This window comes from Perissodus microlepis, chromosome 15 (assembly GCF_051167445.1).
Source record: "Perissodus microlepis isolate ML-2025 ecotype Zambia chromosome 15, ASM5116744v1, whole genome shotgun sequence".
NCBI classification, from domain to species: domain Eukaryota; kingdom Metazoa; phylum Chordata; class Actinopteri; order Cichliformes; family Cichlidae; genus Perissodus; species Perissodus microlepis.
This window is the reverse complement of record NC_140475.1, coordinates 15,078,324-15,099,446: the sequence shown is the minus strand read 5'-3', so window position 1 is coordinate 15,099,446 and position 21,123 is coordinate 15,078,324. Positions and strand designations below refer to the sequence as shown.

At 40.8% G+C, this 21,123-nt stretch overlaps 4 protein-coding genes across 6 annotated transcripts in view; 2 read left to right on the top strand and 2 right to left on the bottom strand.

The window, feature by feature from the left end:
* extl3 (exostosin-like glycosyltransferase 3) overlaps window positions 1–1,187 on the bottom strand; it is a 37,801-nt gene extending 36,614 nt beyond the window's left edge. Inside the window, exon 1 of the mRNA XM_084954372.1 lies at window positions 966–1,187. The gene's annotated coding sequence lies outside the window, so the exon portion shown is untranslated. The remainder of the gene's footprint in view (window positions 1–965) is intronic.
* Window positions 1,188–2,220: 1,033 nt separating this feature from the next.
* riox1 (ribosomal oxygenase 1) lies at window positions 2,221–9,332 on the top strand. Of its 2 annotated transcripts, none has more exons than XM_084953210.1 (15): window positions 2,221–2,379; window positions 2,514–2,657; window positions 2,757–2,893; window positions 3,513–3,612; window positions 4,285–4,398; window positions 4,747–4,853; window positions 4,940–5,047; window positions 5,451–5,485; window positions 7,433–7,611; window positions 7,921–8,025; window positions 8,118–8,259; window positions 8,369–8,489; window positions 8,583–8,682; window positions 8,768–8,854; window positions 9,051–9,332. In XM_084953210.1, the coding sequence occupies exons 1-15, from the start codon at window positions 2,293–2,295 to the stop codon at window positions 9,108–9,110; spliced, it is 1,626 nt and encodes a 541-aa protein (XP_084809336.1). In that variant the 5' UTR covers window positions 2,221–2,292; the 3' UTR covers window positions 9,111–9,332. The 2 variants fall into 2 exon arrangements, with proteins under 2 accessions (XP_084809336.1, XP_084809335.1); XM_084953209.1 differs by having other exon boundaries at window positions 2,751–2,893.
* ndufb1 (NADH:ubiquinone oxidoreductase subunit B1) lies at window positions 9,327–11,805 on the bottom strand. Its single transcript, XM_084953211.1, has 3 exons — window positions 11,719–11,805; window positions 10,007–10,155; window positions 9,327–9,497 (listed from the first exon to the last, which is right to left on the bottom strand). Exons 2-3 carry the CDS (start codon window positions 10,144–10,146, stop codon window positions 9,461–9,463), a joined length of 177 nt encoding a protein of 58 aa, XP_084809337.1. The 5' UTR covers window positions 10,147–10,155; window positions 11,719–11,805; the 3' UTR covers window positions 9,327–9,460.
* cpsf2 (cleavage and polyadenylation specific factor 2) lies at window positions 11,714–20,948 on the top strand. 2 transcript variants are annotated; one of them, XM_084953208.1, is made up of 15 exons: window positions 11,714–11,804; window positions 12,508–12,674; window positions 14,405–14,564; window positions 14,664–14,769; window positions 14,869–14,998; window positions 15,089–15,204; window positions 15,341–15,528; window positions 15,683–15,973; window positions 16,137–16,237; window positions 16,568–16,771; window positions 16,892–17,044; window positions 17,243–17,465; window positions 17,667–17,981; window positions 19,442–19,576; window positions 20,531–20,948. In XM_084953208.1, exons 2-15 carry the CDS (start codon window positions 12,526–12,528, stop codon window positions 20,621–20,623), a joined length of 2,364 nt encoding a protein of 787 aa, XP_084809334.1. In that variant the 5' UTR covers window positions 11,714–11,804; window positions 12,508–12,525; the 3' UTR covers window positions 20,624–20,948. The 2 variants fall into 2 exon arrangements, with proteins under 2 accessions (XP_084809334.1, XP_084809333.1); XM_084953207.1 differs by lacking the exon at window positions 11,714–11,804 and adding an exon at window positions 11,990–12,139.
* The last annotated feature ends 175 nt before the right edge of the window (window positions 20,949–21,123 follow it).

The window sequence follows — 21,123 nt, the reverse complement described above, 5'->3', positions numbered from 1 at the left end:
ACTGCTTTTAAAAAGTTTCATGCACTCAGTCTTAAACAATAACGTCCAGTTTTTGTTTGAGCTCAGTTTAATTTTGTGGTTATCTGGTGAGTTTACGTAATTTTCGGTCTACCCTCGTTTAAATAAACGAGATGATAGATGGCAACTGAGTAACGAATGCGGAGTTTAGTCAAAAAACACAAGGCAGCACATTACTCATATTATGGGAATCAATACTAGTTAATGGGGTGGAACAGCCAGGAGATAAAGTCACTGAAAATAATATCTAAAAAGGAGAAAAAAGCCAACTGATTAAGTGGTTAAGATGCAGTCCATGACTTAAAGCCATTTTTAAACTTTTCCAATCGTTGTGTTAAAACTAAAAAATGTCATTACAATTGACTGCCTATTATAAAAGCAAATTATTATTTATTATTGGTGTGTAAACGATGACCGGTGAGATGCTGAAACTGTCGTCAGTGTATTAACATGAAACATGAATATGAATTATCACGACTGACAAGCAGCTCGATGTTGAACTGGCAGCAACATTTGTGACAATCTACACGCCATAAAAGTGGCGCAGGTTTTGCAGGTGACAATAAAAAAAAACAACGGGGGTTCAAATATTAAAGATCGAAATTTTTTCGGGGCAGCCCAGGTGGGTCATATTCAGACAACATTACAGCAAAGCCTCGACTACACCGGCTGTGTGCCGAGATCAAAGCAAAACACACTCACGACTAGCAGGGGCTACAGAAACCCACTCAACTACCTTTCGGGACTTTGAAAATTCACATCTAGGAACCAACGAGAACGAGAGGACATATTAAAGATGGCCAGGGGATTGCAGGGAACCACGCAAGGGGCTTACAAATCTCATCTCTCCAACTAGCTAGCGTGCTAGCCAGCAGTGGTCACAACAAAACGCATTTGGTCTGTACTACACTGGCAGACTGATGTTAGCTTCAGCGGCTACAACTCACCGGGATAGAGGAGTCCAAGATGTCCTAAAAAACTGAGTGAAAGGCGCCAGGAATATCTGACACACCGCAGAAATCTCCGTGTGCTGAATCTGCAGGTCTACAGTCTCGGGACAAGCCTGCGGTGTTGCAGCATTTTCATCTCGCACCGCTTCCAGCACCATTAAAAGCTGCACTGTTGGAGCGACGGCTGGACAAACAGCGCCGACCGCACGCAGCAAAGCATTATGGGAAACTGTGTCGATGCTACGGTGCCGTCAAACGCTGGAAATGCAGTGAAACTGCGCCACCTGGTGCCGGCATTATGGACTATAAAAAACAGATGTCTTCTAACAGGTGAACGGTGAAGTTGCTTATAGTTGGCGTTGGCCTATAGTTAACTAATTGTTCAACTGACGAGTTCATTAATTAGCAATTATTTGCCTTCATTCTTTTTCTTGTTTAATTTTTATTAAGATATTGTATCACTGTTGTATGTGAATTTGTCCATTACCTAATTGAGCCTTTAATGTGAGTCTATTTATTTAAGGTAACATAAAGTCAAATAAGGGCTGTCAGCTGTGTACCAATCTGACTTCTGCACAACAGAACTGATGGTCCCAACCCCATTAAAAAGGCAAGAAATTCCACAAATGAACCCCGAGAACACTTCTGAACAAACTAGCAGGTGTAGAAGGCCCATATCTATGGGACTGATGATTTTTTCTAATAACGCCCACTGAATAGGATGATAACATCCGAAGCGGGTGAAAAGGCCCCCCTATGAAGTGAAAACCATTTCAGGTGACTACATCATGAAGCTCAATGAGAGAAGACCAAGTCAACAAAGCAAAGGATGGCTACTTTGATGAATCAAAAATATAAGACATATTTGAGTTACTAATCTATTTTGTATTTGCTGCATAATTCCACATATTTTGCTTCATATATTTGATGTTTTCAGTATCTATCAACAATGTAGAACGTTATAAAATAAATAAATAAAGAAAAAACATTAGCCTTTCTCTGTTGCTTCATTATCTTTTGGGAAAAACCTTTTTGTTTTTGGTAAATTTTTTGATTATTTTCCTGCCATCATATTGCTGTACAACAAAACATTTTTTACAATAAACTGTTTTAATTATTTTTAAATTCACACTGGTTTACTTAAGAAGAAGAAGAACAAGGAGAAGAGGAGAAATAATTGAATCAGGTCAAATCAAGCACACGTCTGTAGGTGGCGGTAAAGAGTCCATTAGAGAACAAATCGACACAACATTCGTAGAAGAAGAAGAAGGACCGCACAGGAGCATGTGTAGGAGTCGTGGGTTGGTGGTACATCGGGTGTGAAATGGAGAGCAAACACATGTCAGCTTTTGCCTTGTATCAAAATTTAAAACCGGACCAGCCTCCTCCGGCTAAGAAGCCTCCAGTGCAGGTACACACACTTAAAACCAAAGACTGAGTGTCTGATTGACAGCTGCACGAGAAGCAGCAATGACTCCAGCCCTCTCCTCTTTATCTGCACACGTCTGTCTTCTGGGCATTGTTTTAACCTCTGTGTTTCTATAGGTGGAAGTTAAGAAGAAAAAGAAAAAGGACAATGCAGCCTTTAAGCTCAAAGTCAAAGTTCAAGCGAAAGCTGAGAGGAAGAAGATGCGAAAGAAGCTTCACAAGCCGTCACAAAAAGAGGAGAATCAGAAGGAAGTTCCGCACGTGAGTGTGTTTACCTGCTAGTGTAAAGATAGAGGTTCAATGTCTTCTGAATTTCAAAAACGTGTAAGGCCTAATAGAGTGTGTATTTGTCAGAATCAGGTGACGGTGGAGTGTGTGAGCGCTGAGCCTCTCGAGACTCTGCTGGCAGACCTGGCAAAAGTCAACAACAGCAGGGAGAGAGCGAGCAAGCTGTTCCAGTGGCTCATCACCCCCATTCCTGACAAGATGTTTTTCAGGTACAAACAGCTGGCACTCTTTATCTCGAAGCTCTTTATATATAAAGTAACGTGTGTATATATATATTTTTTTCAACCTTTGTTGACACCCAGTAACTTTTAGTACACACTTTAATATTCTGCTCCTTCAGTTACTTTACCTCACTTTTCATTTACGTCATTTACATGTGATAAGGTCCAAGCACAAACAGGGGCCTTGTTTTAGGATCATGTATTAATGCTCACAAAACAATAAAACTGTTTGAAGCTAATAGGGGAGGAAAGGAGGAAAGCTGTGCCTGAGAATCTGTATTTCTTTCTGATGCTCATCAGGGAAAGCCCAAAGACTTTAGACACTGTTAAAACGTTATTATTTATGCACAGTAGTCTGGGGGATCTTCTCGGAGTGGTGATATCATTTTCCAGAGACCTGATTGGCCATTAGCCAGTGATTTTTATACATGTTGATCTTTAATCTTGAACATAAACTGCTCTGGAGCAGGTTAGGTCTGCAGCACAAGTGACCTGTCTGAGAAATGAACTGCTGCAGCAATACTCAAACCCCAGGGTTAACCAACTAACTTAAATCATGCTTCTTAGTACAGGTCTTGGGTATTGATACATTTCCCTCTTTCCTCAGGGAAACATGGGAAAAAAAGCCCATCTTTGTCCAACGTAAGAATCCTGATTACTACAAGGGACTGTTCTCCACAGCAGAGCTCGATCGCATTTTCAGAGAGGTAAGAAACCTGAAACTAAGTCTTAAACTTAAAAATGGATAATGCGTTTTTTTCTTTTTCAAAACATTGAATTAGCACCAGGTGAGTCAGGGGAAGGTGCAAGTGGAACCAAGTACTTGAAATGTTTGGAGAATGGGTGGATAAACAGAAGACATAATCTCCCCATCTGTGTTTATCAGGGGACATGATGGATGGCAGGCTTTATTGGCACTTTTAAGGATTGTAATCTGTTACTGGAAGTCTCACAAATGTTTTAACCAAACTGGCACCTTTTTTAAACCTCTAATTTGGGGATGTCAATTTGGCCCGTCAAAGGCAAATCTGGCCCACTGGACAGTTTTGGAACACGTGAAGTCGGACATAAATTTTGGGCTTTTAACTGTATTTTTCTGAAGTTTTACAGCTTTGCCTATTGATGAAGACCTCCGCCACAGCCATTCACATTACCAAAGTAATTAAGATATCTCAGGGATTAAGTGTTTAGTTAAACTTCTTTACACTGATAGAAAGGGGCGTTTCACTGGTCGACCGTATGTAGCCGCCATGTAAAATTAGAGACAACCCTGCTCTAATTGTGCAGACTAATAATCGTCCAGAGCAGTTTGGTCATATTTGTTAGTATAAATAAGGAATAAAGGTCCTGAATATTTGTTGACTTTTTTAATATTTAAGGAAGATGTTCAGTATGGAGTGAACCTGGATGTCACAAGTTACACTAATGGCAAGAGAGAGACTCACAATCCTCCAGGGAGAGTGCTCCCATACACTGCGTGGGACTTCTATGAGGTGGGGACACAGTGCTGCAGGCTGCTGATTTATGATTATGTCTAAAGCAAGATTTCAGTGATTTCTGCATTTTTAATGTCCTGATTACTTTCCTAATAATTGGGCCCTTTGATGCAAATTAGCTGCATTCACTTTCTCTGTGGGGATCATTAAAGCTTATCCTCATTTTCATATTTTCTGGGACCACCTTCATTAAGAGAAAAATCAGATGTATATTTATGTACTAAGTAATATTTTAATTTGAATATTTTTCATTGCCGCATGATAGAAGTCATTCCATTAGCTGCATCAGTGCGCCATCTGCTCTGTGCTGCAGATTAGTAGTCATCTTGGTGTCTCAATTCCCAGAGTGGCTGCTCCCTCCGCATGCTGAATCCTCAGGCTTTCTCCTCCACGGTGTGGAACGTGCTGTCCATCCTCCAAGAGCAGTTTGGCAGCATGGCGGGAGCCAATATGTTAGTATTTGGGGCAAAAATCGGTCACATTGGGAAATACTCCATTTGTTTTGGTCTTGATCTGTGTATGTGTTTTCTTCAACCAGATACCTGACACCACCTGGCACACAAGGATTTGCTCCACATTATGATGACATTGAAGCCTTTGTGGTTCAGCTGGAGGGGAAGAAACACTGGCGAGTGTACAGCCCAAGGTGAAAAACGGCAGGGAAACTTTCAAAAAAGAGCACCACAATTTTAAAGTGTACATTATACTAATGTCATTACATTAGTAAACCTCTGCAAATGTTTTAAATCAGCAAACTTGCATAACAGACTTATTTATAGTATGTGGGTCATGATGGACTAAAGTTTTATACAAAACTACTTAAGCATCCAAATCAGTGTTGATTGAACCCAGCGAAGCCTGAACCATAAAATAATTGGCAGAAAATTCTCATTTTTGTGAAACTGGGGTGTTTATTGAACCTTCAGACCAATTAAAACAATAATAAATTAAGTCAGTTTGCATATGTGGGTTTTAATTTGTTTCATTTTTGCTATATATATATAATTTTTTTTACTCTTTCATTTTCTCTTTTTTTCCTTTTCTTTTAGATCAGACGATGAGGTCTTGCCCGTGCTTTCGAGTCGTGAGTAAAAACAAAACTAATCGTCTTAGTAGTTTTTAACGGTTGCGTTTTATTAGCATAATTATTTGATGCCTTTGAGTCTGAACCTCATGGGATCCTGGGGCAGCAGGGGAATGGGTACTTTGTAAAAAGCACTTGTAATTAAAAGTAAGAGAATGATGGTGGAGTGGGTTTGATGAAGGAGGGCAGAAAAAGAAATATTTCATGTCTTGTGGTGTCACTTACAAATAAAGTAAAAAAATTACAAACAGTTTCTAATCATAATATGTAAACATTATTATACATGGAGAAAATGCATGAATATGTAAAGATTTGCTAGCCCTGAAACAGACTTTGGCTCTCAGCGAAGGCGGTTGCACTTTTCCTCCTCTCCTCCTTACCCTTATCTTCCCTGCTTAGCCTCTATGTCCTTGTCTTGTCTCGTCTGCATTACTTTCCCTGGAACAGTCTCTCACTGTCGTTCTCTAAAACCTAAAAGAGAATTATGGATTTGATCAACTGGTCTCTGAATGCTATTGACACCCTTTTCTCAACGAGAAGTCTGGGCTCGGGAGAGCCCGAGTGCCCTGGAGGGACTTTCCCTGCCGGATACACGATGGACGGGTGGCAGAACTGGAGGGTCATGTGCCTAGCGGGACTGTCGATCGAGGACGCTGAAGATATCTACCTATTCGGAACCATGATAACAGGGTTCTTGCTGATCGGAGCTGGCTTGGCCCTGGTTTATTGGAGAAATAAGAGAGCGGAACCGGCTGTTCAAACCCCCCCCAAGGCTGCCCGCTGGAATCGAAGCGATGGGACGAGGCGCGACCTCTTACAACGAACGCAGCATGGTTAACACCTTGGAGACGCTTACAGCTGCTGTGAAGGCTCAAAACAACACCATTGAGCGTATGGGGGGGATACATCAGAGAGAGGCCTGCTCAAAATGAGACCCTTGAGCGAAAGTTGGAACACATCGCGGAACGGATCACTGCAGTTGTGAGGTCTCAGAATCAAAAGAATGACAACACCACGGAACAGAAGTTTGATACCATCATGGGGAGGCTCGCGGCTCTCCAACGGGAGATTGAGAGACCAGCGTCAGAGTGTTAAAGAGCATCTTGAAATTCTCCTGGACTGCTCGCATGGAAAATCAACAAAATCAACATCGTAATGCGGACACCACCACCACGGCGCCAGCTGCAGGCCCAAGGCTGGAGCCGAATAATCACTCCCTGATAACGACTGTGTGATGACTATTCTTCCCATCCCATGCAAGGCCACCTGGATTGGCTGGAGGACTGTTTACTTAGCCTGATAGGGCGAAGGACACTGTCTCAGCTGAACTATGGACACGCACACACATACACTTACACTGATAAGCACTCACTCATCCCCCCTCCCCTTCCAACGCCTTCGATGCTTACCTCCCCCATGATGTGGACATCGGGTCAGCTGGCGGCGCAGTCGAAAGATTGCAGCAGTCCCAGATCAGATGTACACACTGTGTTTATTGTGTTATGATATCCCCTACCCAACCCTGTGGCTTGTCATGTCTTTCACAATGTTGTGCTGTGGCCATTCATGTGCTTTTTTTTTTGTGCAGAGGAGTTTTTTTGTTTCCTGTTCTCGTGCTGTCCTACCATGGAAGCACAGCATGAGTGGAGGTCTCTTTTTTTCCTCTTGTACCTTCCCGTTGTTGTGTACATTTCAGTGTTCTTTTTCTGTAACGCTACCGATCTCCGACTTGTAACCCCATGTGATGTCTGTGTTATGTGTGTAAGGTCGTGGGGGGTCCCATTTTCACTCCAGGGCAACCTGCTTGTGACAAATAAAGCTTGATTGATTGATTGATTGATAAATTACTGATTTGTGGAAATAAAATGGTCTCTCTTGCTTGGAAAACAGAATTATAAATAAATATAATTAATGCTCAGGGGTGTCTGCTTTGTGATTTCTCTTCAGCAAACTTCGACCAGGCAGACATTGGTAAGCCAATCCTAGATGTGGTGGTAGAAGCCGGAGATCTCATCTACTTCCCTCGAGGTTTTATCCATCAAGGCAACTGCCTACCAGATGCACACTCTCTGCACATCACCATCTCCTCTTACCAGAAGAACAGCTGGGGAGATCTGCTGCAAAAGGTAGAAAAAACCTCCCTGTTTCCCCCTGTGATGCATGCAGATGAAGACAACGGCCGAACTCTAAAACCAGTACCAGTGCCAGTAGTGAGCAAAAGGGTATAAATCTTGCATCCAGCATGAAGTGGTTTTGCATTGCAGGTGAAGAGTAATAATCAAAGCAGTCTTTCCTGCTGACAGATGATACTAATAATTTCTGTGGCGAGTATTTCGCTGACGGTTCATACATCACCTGTCTTTCTTAACCTAAGGATTGCCTAAGACAGTTATACTTACAAAGGGGTATTCATAATTTACTGCTCTTTTTTTCAGCTGGTCCCAGCAGCATTGGAAGTAGCAATGGAGGAGGACGTGGAGTTTAGACGGGGTTTACCTCTGGACTACCTGACGTACATGGGAGTACAGAACTCCGACAAGGTATTTAAATGAAGTGATTTTTACCAACTTTTCAGGTGTTGTCCTCATTTACTCCCAATTACTAGCTAAAGACAAAACTTATCCTTGTGTAGGAAGACCCGCGCAGGGCAAAGTTCTTCTCTCGAATTGATAATCTGATGAAGAGGCTAACAAATTACGCACCAGTGGATGCTGCTGTTGATCAGAAGGCTAAAGACTTCATTCTTGACTGCCTTCCTCCCACTCTCACTCCAGGTATGTGATGGAGAGAGCTGTAATTGTTGCATTAGTTTTTTTGTTTTTTTTTTAATGAGATGCATGTCACGATATTGCTTTTGATTCTAATTCATACCATCACCCACAGATGAACTGGTCACCAGTGTGAAAGGAGCACCTACGAGGTGGGAAGGTGGACAAGTAAAGGATGTGGGTGTACACATCACTACCCAGACTCAAATCAGAATTCTACGTGCTCAGTGTGCCCGGTAACACGGATTTTTTTATTGACTATATGTTAAGGCTACCAATTAAAGCAGAAAAGTGTCATTGTCATTTGTCTTGTAAATCTTTATCGCCAGGTTATGCAATGACGGAGATGCCGTTCATCTTTACTACACCACTGACAACTCCAGAGTTTACCACAAAGAGGAGCTCAAGAGTTTTGAAATAAAACCAGAGGTAAAGATTGGTAGATGTGTTTGTCATCAAATGTCAGGTCTCGTAAACTGTGCTAATGATGGGGTTGACTTGTTTTTCCTCTTAGTACACAGATGCTGTCGAGTTTTTGATCCATTCATATCCCGGCTTTGTGACAGTAGGAAGCCTCCCATGTGAATCTGCGCAGGACAGGGTAATTATTACCTTCACACACTCTGTTATGTTTAGTTTTGTTTTTGGCAGAAGGTGTGTCGTATGTGGCAGCTTATCTTCAGTGTTTTAGATAGGTACCTGTATAAACGGGGTTTCTGCACAGTGAAATCACTTATTTGGTCCTGTGTTTCTCATTAGTGGTTGATCCTCATGTTTTTCCCTTTACTTTTTCCCAGATTGCTTTGGCTGAACTACTTTTTGAGAAGGGGATTATCCACACTGCAGAACCACTGTAGCACTAGATTGTTCCATCATGGTGACTGCATGAAGAAATCAAATCACTTTATACAAAATAAGATCTTCAGCAGAGAACATGTCTGCTCCAAGTAGCCTTCATTAGCTCGACTGGAAATGGATAATGCATTTGTGATTTTGCTGTTCAACTAAAAATAATTTTTTTTAATATCGTTTTTGATCTTGTACAACCAGAATCATTAACAAGTACCAAATGATTTCAATTAATGGCATCTTTATTATTGGTTGATACAACTTAAAAACAGAGGTACAGGAGTCTTCTTAAATATTGTGATTTGAGGACACCCATTCGTTCACACCACACGACACAGGCTTTCAAGTAGAGAGCAGTCTACCTCCAGGTCACCTCCTCTCCAGGCTTCAGTTCCCTATAAGAAGAAGAAAAATTTGAAGTTTTGTAAGATGTTTGGCTTTCACAGAACAGAATGATGTATGAGCACACTTTTACACCAGAAGATCACTACTGGAGTTATCGGCTGAAAGTGGAAAAGTGTAGAAACAAAAAGTGTTATATGGTAATCTATGAAAGTGGATTTGCATAGATATAGAAGGCAGTTGGTTATTAATTGAGCCTTTTTTTGGAAAAAAAAAAAAAAAAAAAAGGAGATAGGAGTCAAAGTAACCTTAAGGATTTATAGCACTAGCTTTTTAGGAAAATTTACAGGTGGATTTTTTATGAAATTGCAGATTTCATGTATTTATAACTTTGCCAAATTGAAAATATCCATGCACTAAACTAATAACTCCAGACCACGGGCTATTGTGTACACAGTGACAAACATCACCATGAATTCAACATAGTAGCTTGTCTTTAAATTCAAGAATAACCTGAGGGATTTGTTTTGTTTTTATTTGGTGAACAGTCACTCGTTCTTACCTTCCATACAAAGCACTCTTGTTTCTGAAAGCTGTCAACTTCTGGTCCTGTTGCTTGTCAAGGTACCATCCAATGACAAAGCCCGTGGGGACAAATATGTGCGCCCAGTACTGGCGGGCAAAGGCTGCCAAGTTCACCATGGTTCCTACCTTAAAAAAAGGAAAAAGAGCATGGGTTTTATACTCCCAAATTAAACTTATGATTGCAGTTGGACATTCATATTTGTATAATAAGAAGAATGGATACAGGAAAGCACAAGCATACATGATACAAGAACATTTACCACTTTAAGCTATTTGAAAGGCTAAATACTAATATAGCAATATCTTATTGCTTTCTTTTAAGATACACCATTGATACACTGGCACCACATAGATACCCCTGTTAAATAAACAAATCAGTTATTAATTCATGATTTTAAACGAGGCTCTCAAATGAATAAGGGTAAAAGTTAACTAAAATAAAATTAGGGGAAATACTGTTAAAAGTGTAGGAAATCAGATCACTTACAACTGAAGTGACTTATTAAAAGTAATAATGAACGCAACGACAGCTTTCTGCTTTTAATTCCATTTAGTTACACAGATTTAGATTTTGCATTTACTCGGGTTATCTTTGTCTAATGTTAAAATTTGTTTGATCTCAAACATTTCAGTGAAACAAATATTTTTTTAAAAAAGATCAGGAGAGATCATCACTAAGAGATCAGGAAAGGGAGAATGCTTTTTCATAACACTACATCTATATCGTGCCACCATCATTATTTTGATCATGCTGCGAGTCCCAACCATTAAAAGAGACGTTGTAATCTTTAGCAACATGTAGTATTCTGGGGGTAGCCCATGTTCATAGATTTAAAGGACATGCAAAAAACTTCTAGAAAACAAAATCAGCTAATGTTCTCAACTAAAAATGACAGACATTTGCTTGCACAATAAGCACGACAACCGAGTGTCTTTAAACGCCTACTTTAGATTCTAAGAATGTGTACACCTTGACAATGTTTTACAACACTTCTTTATGCACTTCAATGAGGTTTGACAGGCAAACCTCATTAAATGCATGCACATCAAGCTATGTCAAAGAACAGACCACGGTCACTTCAGTTATCATATGGTAGCCATGCATTACATTACAGCATATATATATATATATATGAAGCTGAATACTAAATATCCGGTAAGTCTGCAGATCGTTCATCACAAACTTTTGGTATCCTAGAGCAGCGGTCCCCAACCTTTTTTGCGCCACGGACCGGTTTATGCCCGACAATATTTTCATGGACCGGCCTTTAAGGTGTCGCGGATAAATACAACAAAATAAAACTAGTACCGGTACCGGAAAAAAAGAAAAAATATTCATAACACACGTGAAAAGACCCAGGAAAACCGAGTAAACGATAAAAACGATAACAAAATAACGCTGAAAACCGATAAAAACCCTGAAAACTATACATTTCACACCTGAACCTCAACTCTCGCGGCCCGGTACCGGTCCGAGGCCCGGGGGTTGGGGACCGCTGTCCTAGAGAGAGAGTCACTTGGCTAGCTAGCCTGTCAGCTAGTTAGCCTTAGCAATATGTTTCAAGATGTAGTTAAGGATTATTTCTAAGCTGCACTGGTTACTGTATTTTTAGTACAACAAACACATTAAAACGCACTGACTCGACCAAAAAAGAATAATGAATATAATATTAATATCTAAAATAATACCTTCTGTTTACACCAGCCGCGGCCTTGAGCTCCTCATTCAGCAAGCGAAGGACATCGGATTCTACCAACTGTTAACTTACGATGAGGTGGTTTCATATTTTTAAATAATAAATTTTAATGTCAAAGCACAAGTAGTGGAATATTAGATACGTTCCAACACTGAAAATATGATGTTAAAGGTGATGTGTTCAGATACCTTTCGAAAAAAATCTAAATGTAGTGTTTTAGAAGAGATTTAGAATTATTTAGTAACGACACCACCATTTGTGGTATGCTCCTTTGCCCTCTCACACATGATGCAGCGGCAAGTATGTCTGCCGCTATCAAAAACGCGAGCCAAAATGGTTTAATTTGGGAATAACAGAAAAAAGATTGTTTGTTTTTTATTCCGGAAGACTAATCCATTATTTTACAATTAATGGTATGGTGCACGCTCCTTTGTTAGTTCATTTACACTCATTAGCTAGCACTGTAAATACACTTTGCTGGGCAATCTGCTAACAACTCTGAGCTAGCTGTGGCTAGCGACAAAACTATGTTTACATTTTATTTACTTACAGCCTGTAAGCTGCATACATCACTGGTTAAAATTGTGCAACATTACGCTGTTAGCCTCACACACATTTTAATGGAAAACTCCAACCATGGTTGTGTTTGTTTTCTTTGTTGATTAAATTGAATGACTTTTCGCAGAGTCGCACTCACACACATAAAGAGCCACGCGCCTTAGAGTTAGTAGGAAAGGTTTCGTGGTGAGGATAACATGCAATCACAAATCTTATATTTCAGCTCGACAACTGAAGAACCATGACGTCCATTATCAAGCTGACAGCCGTGTCAGGGGTTCTGGAGGAGTCTGCCCTTTGTTACCTGCTGCAGGTGGATGAATTCCGCTTCCTCTTGGACTGCGGGTGGGATGAGAACTTCTCCACGGAAATCATAGATGCTATGAAGAGGTCGGTATACCGCCAGTCTTTCAGAAAGAGCTGATGTTTCTTTTTTTTAAAACTCTTTGCAAAAAGTAAATGTGCCTTTATGAACTCACTAAACAGTACACCCACAGCAGTCTGGTTTGTTGATGACTGACCTCCCCACCGCGAAGTAGGGGGTAGAAAGCTTGTGCCGACTTTTTTACTGCCATAAAAGAAAGTTTATAATACTACTACTACTACTGCCCGTCACCCCTCCCAGGGTATGGACCGCCAAAGGTAGATCTCCAGAGATTTCTGTCCTGGCCATTCTTTCTAGATGGGTCCAGGTGTAGCCCATCATTTATAATACTATAGTAAAAAGCTTCTAGTCCACAGATTATATGGTTCTGTTTGTTGGTTTCTGTCATACCACATATTAGACGATGGGTGTAGGTTTTGTTTGAGACTGAGAGTCATCTCCGAAGAAATCTTAACATCAAAAACCCAATGTACCTCACTTATGTTGAATTTGTACTTTTTCTGTCTAATCTTGTAGTAGAAGAATATCAGGCACAAGGAGATGGTTCAACATATATGGAGAGATTTCTTTCCTTTGCTTCTTTATGCTTTCATTAGCATGGATAAATGTATGTCTTCTAATTCTTGCTCTATTGCTGTTTCCTATACATATACACAACATGAATTATCCTAATTAATACTCTAATGGCAATTTTGTAGATGTTAAGATTTTCACTGGGCGAAAGAATTAGATCAGAAGGACAGTTCCGGTTGAACAGTTTGGAGACAAAGTGTGTGTGTGTGTGTGTGTGTGTGTGTGTGTGTGTGTGTGTGTGTATATATATATATATATATATATATATACACACACACACACACACACACACACACACACACAGTCATACTGCCCTATCAGCACTCCAGCTGTAAAACCCTGTGTATTATAGTGCTTTATCACTAATGACGAATTTCATACTCATCATTTCTAACTGTATCGGTTGGATGAACGTCTATAGAGTCAAGAATAAAAGGCACCGCTCTACTCTTGAGGCTTCCAAACTACCTAAACTCTCCTCTCTTCTCACATCTAATAACAACAGCTACAGAGACAGTGGTTGAATTGTAACTTCCAGAGAAAAAATGTTTTTTAAAGTCTTATTTTAGTGCAAACTCAGGAAACCTCTAAAGTGATTTTTACACAATTTGAATAGCTATCTTAACACCAGGAGTATCAGAAGTAACCCTTGAAGCTCTTGCTTATAGGGCAAAATGACTGGGTTTGTATCAGAAATTGGTGAGGGTGGTCTCTGCCTATTCAGTTACCCTTGGAAAAAAAACCAAAACTATTTCAGTGGTTGTCACGTCTTTATTGATATGTATTGAGGTGTCAAAAACTCATCATTAAGGGTACAGGGCAGTTCATGAAATGTCATCTTTGTTGAGGGGGAAAGCATTAAATAAAACTTTCCCATGTGCACATGTTAGTTGGCTTTGTTTCTGGAACTGTGCACCTTCTAATCTTGAATGAATCGCAAACTGTCCTCAAAGTAGAGGCCACTAGAAGCCTATATTTCCCTTGTAAAATGTAAAGCTTTATTATCTGTTTGGACCCCTTGTGAATGCGTATTGTTCTCCTTTAAAGAAGAAATTTTGATCTTGTGAGACGAGACTGTGCGATTGAATAACGATTTGAATTAAACCACTCCACTTTTCTGGGACTTGAACCTGCTGCAATGCTCTTTTTTTCTCTTCTCCAGACATGTTCATCAGGTCGACGCTGTGCTGCTCTCCCATCCCGACCCCATACACTTGGGAGCCCTGCCATACGCTGTGGGCAAACTGGGGCTGAACTGTACTATCTATGCCACGATTCCTGTCTACAAGATGGGGCAGATGTTTATGTACGATCTGTATCAGGTAAGAAGGGGATGTGGGTAATGCATGATTTAATTAACAGAGGTTCTTTTTGGCTTGATTACCATTGCTTTATTAAATTCTCTCTTTCTTTCCATGTAGTCCCGAAACAACAGTGAAGATTTTACACTGTTCACACTTGATGATGTGGATGCTGCTTTTGATAAGATCCAGCAGCTGAAATACTCTCAGATTGTCAATTTGAAAGGTGTGTTTTATTTGCAGAACATCAGAAGTCAGGTGTTATTCCCTGTTTATGCACCACATATAACAATGTGTTTGTTTATGTATTTTTTTTACCTGACAGGAAAAGGGCACGGTCTTTCCATTACTCCTCTTCCAGCCGGTCACATGATTGGAGGCACTATTTGGAAAATTGTGAAGGATGGGGAGGAGGAGATTGTTTACGCCGTGGACTTTAACCACAAAAGAGAAATGTAAGCAAAGAAAACGTTAATGTGAAATGAAATTTTATTGTTTTTAGTTTGGCTCATTGTTAATGCATTCTTTTTCTCTGTGTACTCCAGCCACCTCAATGGCTGCTCACTGGAGAGCCTCAGCCGTCCATCCTTACTTATTACAGACTCCTTCAATGCGGCGTATGTACAACCACGTCGTAAGCAAAGAGATGAGCAGCTACTTAGTACGTATCAATAGCCACTGGGCGCTTTAACACTAACACTATTACATCAATAGTATGCGAGTTCAAACTGCCATATTCTAACGGTTACAGATTTTATTATGTACATTTGTAATTCTCTTTTTCCGTTCTTCCACAGCCAATGTGATGGAGACCTTGCGTGGTGATGGCAACGTCCTTATTGCCGTAGATACAGCTGGGCGTGTGCTGGAACTGGCTCAGCTCCTGGACCAGATTTGGAGGACGAAGGATGCTGGGCTCGGAGCTTACCCACTCGCTCTGCTTAACAATGTTAGCTACAATGTAGTGGAGTTCTCAAAGTCCCAGGTACCGTTAACTGTTTGTTTTTTTTCACATCGGAGAAACTATTGAAATATTCAGATTTTTCCAGTCAAAACTTTAATTTTGTTACAGAGAGAGCACAGCAAATAATACATAATTATTAGAATTCATGAATTCATTAATCACTGATCCTTTCTAGGTGGAGTGGATGAGTGACAAGCTCATGAGGTGTTTTGAGGACAAGAGGAACAACCCGTTCCAATTCCGACATTTGACCCTGTGCCACAGTCTGGCAGACCTGGCCCGAGTACCCAGCCCCAAGGTGGTGCTCTGCAGCCAACCGGACCTTGAGTCAGGGTTTTCTCGAGAACTTTTTATCCAGTGGTGTCAAAATGCAAAAAATTCCATCATCCTGACGTACCGCACCACACCTGGAACCTTAGCTCGCTACCTCATCGACAACCCTGGAGAAAAGATGCTGGATCTGGAGGTGAGGCCTGCAGTCATAATGTTGATTTGCTGTACCAGAGGGTTGATATCTGCCCCATGGGAAGCTCCTGATGCTAATATGCAGACCCGGCTTAGGAAGAAACAAAACGTTTCAGTTTGTCATTTACACCGTATCCATTTGCCACTTTTTCTTGTTACAACAGGTCAAGAAGAGAGTAAAACTTGAAGGCAAGGAGCTGGAAGAATACCTGGAAAAGGAGAAACTTAAGAAAGAAACTGCTAAAAAACTTGAACAAGCAAAAGAGTAAGTTTCTACAGAAAAAGACATGAGATGACTCGTAGCTTAAGGGTTGCATGTATTTTCTCCGTGACGCTTTTGGTGTTACAAAACGTTTCATCAGTTCACGAGTATGACAGCGAATTAGGTTTGGAAAAAATGCCATCACAAATGCAAACTGGTCTAGACTGCAAATCTCAAACATGCTGTTTAAAAGGAAATCTGTAACTGCGAGATGAGTCATAACACTTTTATGACAAACATTTATATTCTGCTACCGAGCAAAAATAAGTTGTCTGCTCCTTGATAAATTAAACTTTTAAGTATAGAATTAATATTTATTTTATGGGTTTGCAGGGTGGATGTGGACTCCAGCGATGAGAGCGATATGGATGATGATCTGGATCAGTCGGCTGTAGTAAAAACCAAACACCACGATTTGATGATGAAGGGCGAGGGCAACCGTAAAGGCAGTTTCTTCAAACAGGCCAAAAAGTCATATCCAATGTTCCCCACACACGAGGAGAGAATCAAATGGGACGAGTATGGAGAAATCATCAGGTACTCGATACTAATGCACAAAAACATCAGATGACTGATGAATCCAGGAGGCCACTAATGTGAAACTCTGACTTTTATCAATGATAATATAATAATAAAAACCAATGTTACCTTTTAAAGGCTAGAGGAGTTTCTAGTTCCTGAATTGCAAGCCACAGAGGAGGAGAAGAGCAAATTAGAATCTGGTTTGACCAATGGAGATGAACCTATGGACCAGGATCTGTCTGTAGTCCCCACAAAATGCATCTCAAGCACAGAAAGTCTTGAAATAAGGTCAGTGATCATTGTCATAATTTGGCTGTGTTTTCTCAGCCATTTTAACTGGCCATTGGCAAACAGTACAGTAGAATCCACCTCCAAAATTGTTATGTGTAGTCAACAAGTCTCTGGTGTCTCTGGTGTCTCTGGGGCAGTTCTTGTTCTAGCAAGGGTAGTGTTCAAAAGCTTGACCTCATCTCTGTTTCTTCACAGAGCAAGGGTCACATACATAGACTACGAGGGTCGCTCTGACGGGGACTCCATAAAGAAGATTATCAATCAGATGAAGCCCAGACAGCTGGTGATTGTTCGTGGGCCACCAGAAGCCAGTCTGGACCTGGCAGAGTCCTGCAAGGCTTTTAGCAAGGACATCAAAGTCTACACGCCTAAACTGCAGGAAACTGTGGATGCCACTAGTGAAACCCACATCTACCAGGTTAGCTTCATTTAAGGCCTGTGTAATTATATTTTTAATAAAGTGTGTTTATTTGTCTTTTTTCCCCCAAAATTTAGTAATGGGTGCATTTGATCTTATACCTTAAATGTGTTTTATGACCTTAAATATGAAGTATTGTGTTGCAGTCCTTCCAAGACTCGTCAGGGTCTTCATACTATCTTGTTTTCTGTCCTGGTAAAGGTGCGGTTAAAAGACTCCTTGGTGAGCTCTCTGCAGTTCTGCAAGGCCAAAGACACGGAGCTAGCGTGGATTGACGGTGTGCTGGACATGCGTGTAGTGAAGGTGGATACCGGCGTGATACTGGAGGAGGGTGTGAAAGACGAGGCGGAAGAAAGCGAGCTGGCTATGGACATCGCCCCCGATCTTGGCATTGACACCATCAACATAGCAGTCACGGCACAGCGAGCCATGAAGAACTTGTTCGGAGAGGACGAGAAGGAGTTTTCTGAAGAGAGTGATGTCATTCCCACGCTGGAACCACTGCCACCAAACGAGGTGGGGAGCAGAAATCTTGCTGTCTTGAATGATTTTGCAGTTCTTTTTGATTATTTGATTATGAGTAATTAAGTTTCTGAGAGACTCTGAGACTCCTCAGAGAAGACAAAAAAATGCATAACCATTTCTTAGCCCTATAAACTGTGTTATGGTTTATGTTGCATAATGCATCCACACACTGTATTTAAAAGCTGGACAATCTTCCATGTATTTCTAACTTTTCTTTTTAAAACTTTAAGTTTGACTTTCTTTCCATCTCCAACCATGCCCATATTTAGACAAGATATCACAAGCTAGCTTGGTTAGCAATGTGCTATTGTGTTTTCTAGTGATGTGAAATGAGATGTTAATTTTGGCTTGTGCAAAACAGCAAATTTCTGTACAGCTGTTTTGCTGTACAGAAATTAGACTTAGATTAAGACTGATTGTTACATGTGACTCATAGAGTAGCCCTACTCTAATCTATTCATCGTTTTTTTGGAAGGGGGTTTCCCCCAAGGGGCCACATAAAAATCAGGACTATGCACGGCCGCACCAATAAGCTGAACTTTTTGGCCTGCAAAATAATTGTCGCAATACTGTCACATTCTATTGAAGAACACTTGAAATTAGCAACTGAGATCATAAACAAGTAGAAAAACATTTATGAGCTCATAAATCAAAGAAAAGAGTGGACAGATTTTCACACAGAGTTCTCACCCCCCTGTCGATCAATAGCCATTTAAGGCATGTTTTCATTGACTTTACTTTTCAAGCCTAGGGGCTACAGCCAACTCTCATGAACCATCTTTAGCTGCTCTGAGATAGTCTCCTAATTGTGAGCTCACAAAATTCTGCTTATATCTTCCAGCTCTAAACTTTTTCTCTTCGTCTCCCAGTGTCAGGCTCTGCACATGTTCTAAACACATGTTTGAGTGGAGGACTGTCAAATATTCACTTTCAAGTTTATTTTGCTGCTGTAGAGTTGTTAGATATTTTTGAATGAGAGATCAAACACAGTCTGTTTTTCCCAGTGTGCCCCAAACATTTAGATGGGTCAGTGATGTTGTACGAGTGAGTGGTCCCACCTCTGACTGCGAAGAAAGCTAAAGAGGGTGGAACGAATGCTAAATAGGGCGCTTTGTTTCGATTCAGCTCAGAGAGAATATGTGATCGTAAGGCTTGTTTTTGCTGCTGCTCATTTTGACAGGTAGCCTCATTTCCTTGCAGTAATGCAAATTGTTTTGGCAAATGAAACAACATGAGCAGCACGCGACTTTTAGGCCCAAATAGCTGCTACAATTAGTGCGTAAAACTTATTTTGGCATTTTAATGTCATTTGACCAACGTATGATGCAGAAATGATCCCTGAAAGAAAACTTTTCCCAAGGCTCGTGATGTGATTGTGATAGTCTGCGTCCAAAAGAGTGAATAAGGAGTCTTTGTAGGACAAGTTTGACCCTGTTTCACTCTCTCTTCAGATTTCAGGGCATCAGTCGGTGTTTATCAACGAGCCTCGTCTGTCTGACTTCAAGCAAGTCTTGCTGAGAGAGGGCATCCAGGCCGAGTTTGTGGGAGGAGTGCTGGTATGCAACAACATGGTGGCCGTCCGCAGAGTAAGTGTCCTTCCTTCCCATGAAAGAATACTAGATAGATAGAAAACCAGTCAATTAGTCATATTAAACCTGCCAGTGTTTCAAATAATGACAAATAATGGTGTTTTAAATGCTGTTTGAAAGACCTTTTCTCTTTACACTCCTGGCTATAGTGACATGAGACTCTGAGCCATCGGATGCAGCGATGCACAGTTGAAAATTAATCGCATGAGACACACTAACAAAAAATTACAACAAACCGTGCTTGTCCATTTGTTTGATGATAGATTGTGGATCCCAAGCAGTTCCTTACGGTGTACTGAGCACGTCATTTTATATGTCATGGGAAAATCTGGGGTGTAGAGAAAAACAGGTGGAAGCAATAGGCTGTAAATCTGCTTCCTGTTTTCTCTTAAAGTGTATTTGCCTGAACAGGAGGAAGAAAACTGGTTTTAATGTTGATACTCTGTAGGTACCTGACTGTTTTTCTAAGACAGACTTGAAAAATTGAGTACTTTAACGTTTCTTTACTTAAGCACAAATACCCCAAATGGTGGTTTATACACAAAGAGAAACAAATACAGCGTGCGTAAGTAGGCTACCAAAGCCCCAGCAGCAAATTAAAACATCTCACCTCAGAAAAAAGATGCAAATAAGAAACACAGGCAAAGCTTCAGAGCTACAGAGAAAGTAGGAGTGAGCCAGGATACTAACAACAACCTGCATAATTGACAAGAACTTAAAATAGATGCAACCCAGAAAAGGAAATCAAAGAGAGCCGAGACTCGTAAAGGAGTGCGGTGTTTAACTGTAAAATCTTGATGCAGATTCATTAGACGCTTTCATCCAAGTTTGTAGGAAGGAATGGGGAACACACTTGTTTTTAAGGTCTGGTGTGATGTACAAGGCTGGTGAAGGCTTGCTGTGTGAGGACCTGGTGGATGACCTGTGCATGTTTGCGCTCTCTTTGTCCAGACGGAGGCCGGACGCATTGGCCTGGAAGGCTGCCTGTGTGACGACTACTATAAGATCCGAGAGCTGCTGTATCAGCAGTACGCTGTTGTATAGCTGCAGCAGAGCACACCATGGAAATACAGAGACAAGCCTTTACAAGGACTTTACCCAGAGAAGATGCGTGTACCTCATCCCTATGAGCAGTTCCGACTGTTTCACTGCAAAACGTGTTGTACATTTTCCTTTTCCTGTACCTTTTATAATTTCTTTTCCAGGTAATTTTTTTTATTGGTAGTTTACCTCAATAATGGCAAAGGCAGATGCTTCCATGGACTGACATCTTTGTGTGAACAGATTCTGAAGTCCTCCCTCTTTACAATCACATCCAAGTAAATGTTTTGGGCCTCCAGATCTGTCATTAAAAATCGTTTTTTTCCAAGATGTATTTCTGTTTGTCTTAAATGTCCATAACTTCAAATGCTGGCTATTCAGTCCTACAGTTATGTTGTGTCACTTGCCTATTCACGCATTCATTACTGCTTATATAAGGTAAAATCGAAAACTTCTCAGAATCCTTACTGGGCTGGCATGTATATTGTGCTTTTTCAGTGTTA

Bases quoted from the DNA above. Each gene is read 5' to 3' on its own strand.
- riox1 (XM_084953209.1), top strand. From the start codon at position 2,293: ATGGAGAGCAAACACATGTCAGCTTTTGCCTTGTATCAAAATTTAAAA. The intron at 2,894-3,512 runs GTACAAACAGCT...CTCTTTCCTCAG, and splicing joins CCTGACAAGATGTTTTTCAG to GGAAACATGGGAAAAAAAGC. The intron at 8,683-8,767 runs GTAAAGATTGGT...TTTTCCTCTTAG, and splicing joins GTTTTGAAATAAAACCAGAG to TACACAGATGCTGTCGAGTT.
- ndufb1 (XM_084953211.1), bottom strand. From the start codon at position 10,146: ATGGTGAACTTGGCAGCCTTTGCCCGCCAGTACTGGGCGCACATATTT. The intron at 9,498-10,006 runs GTAAGAACGAGT...TTCTTCTTATAG, and splicing joins AAGAGTGCTTTGTATGGAAG to GGAACTGAAGCCTGGAGAGG.
- cpsf2 (XM_084953208.1), top strand. From the start codon at position 12,526: ATGACGTCCATTATCAAGCTGACAGCCGTGTCAGGGGTTCTGGAGGAG. The intron at 14,999-15,088 runs GTAAGCAAAGAA...TGTGTACTCCAG, and splicing joins TTTAACCACAAAAGAGAAAT to CCACCTCAATGGCTGCTCAC. The intron at 17,982-19,441 runs GTGGGGAGCAGA...CTCTCTCTTCAG, and splicing joins AACCACTGCCACCAAACGAG to ATTTCAGGGCATCAGTCGGT.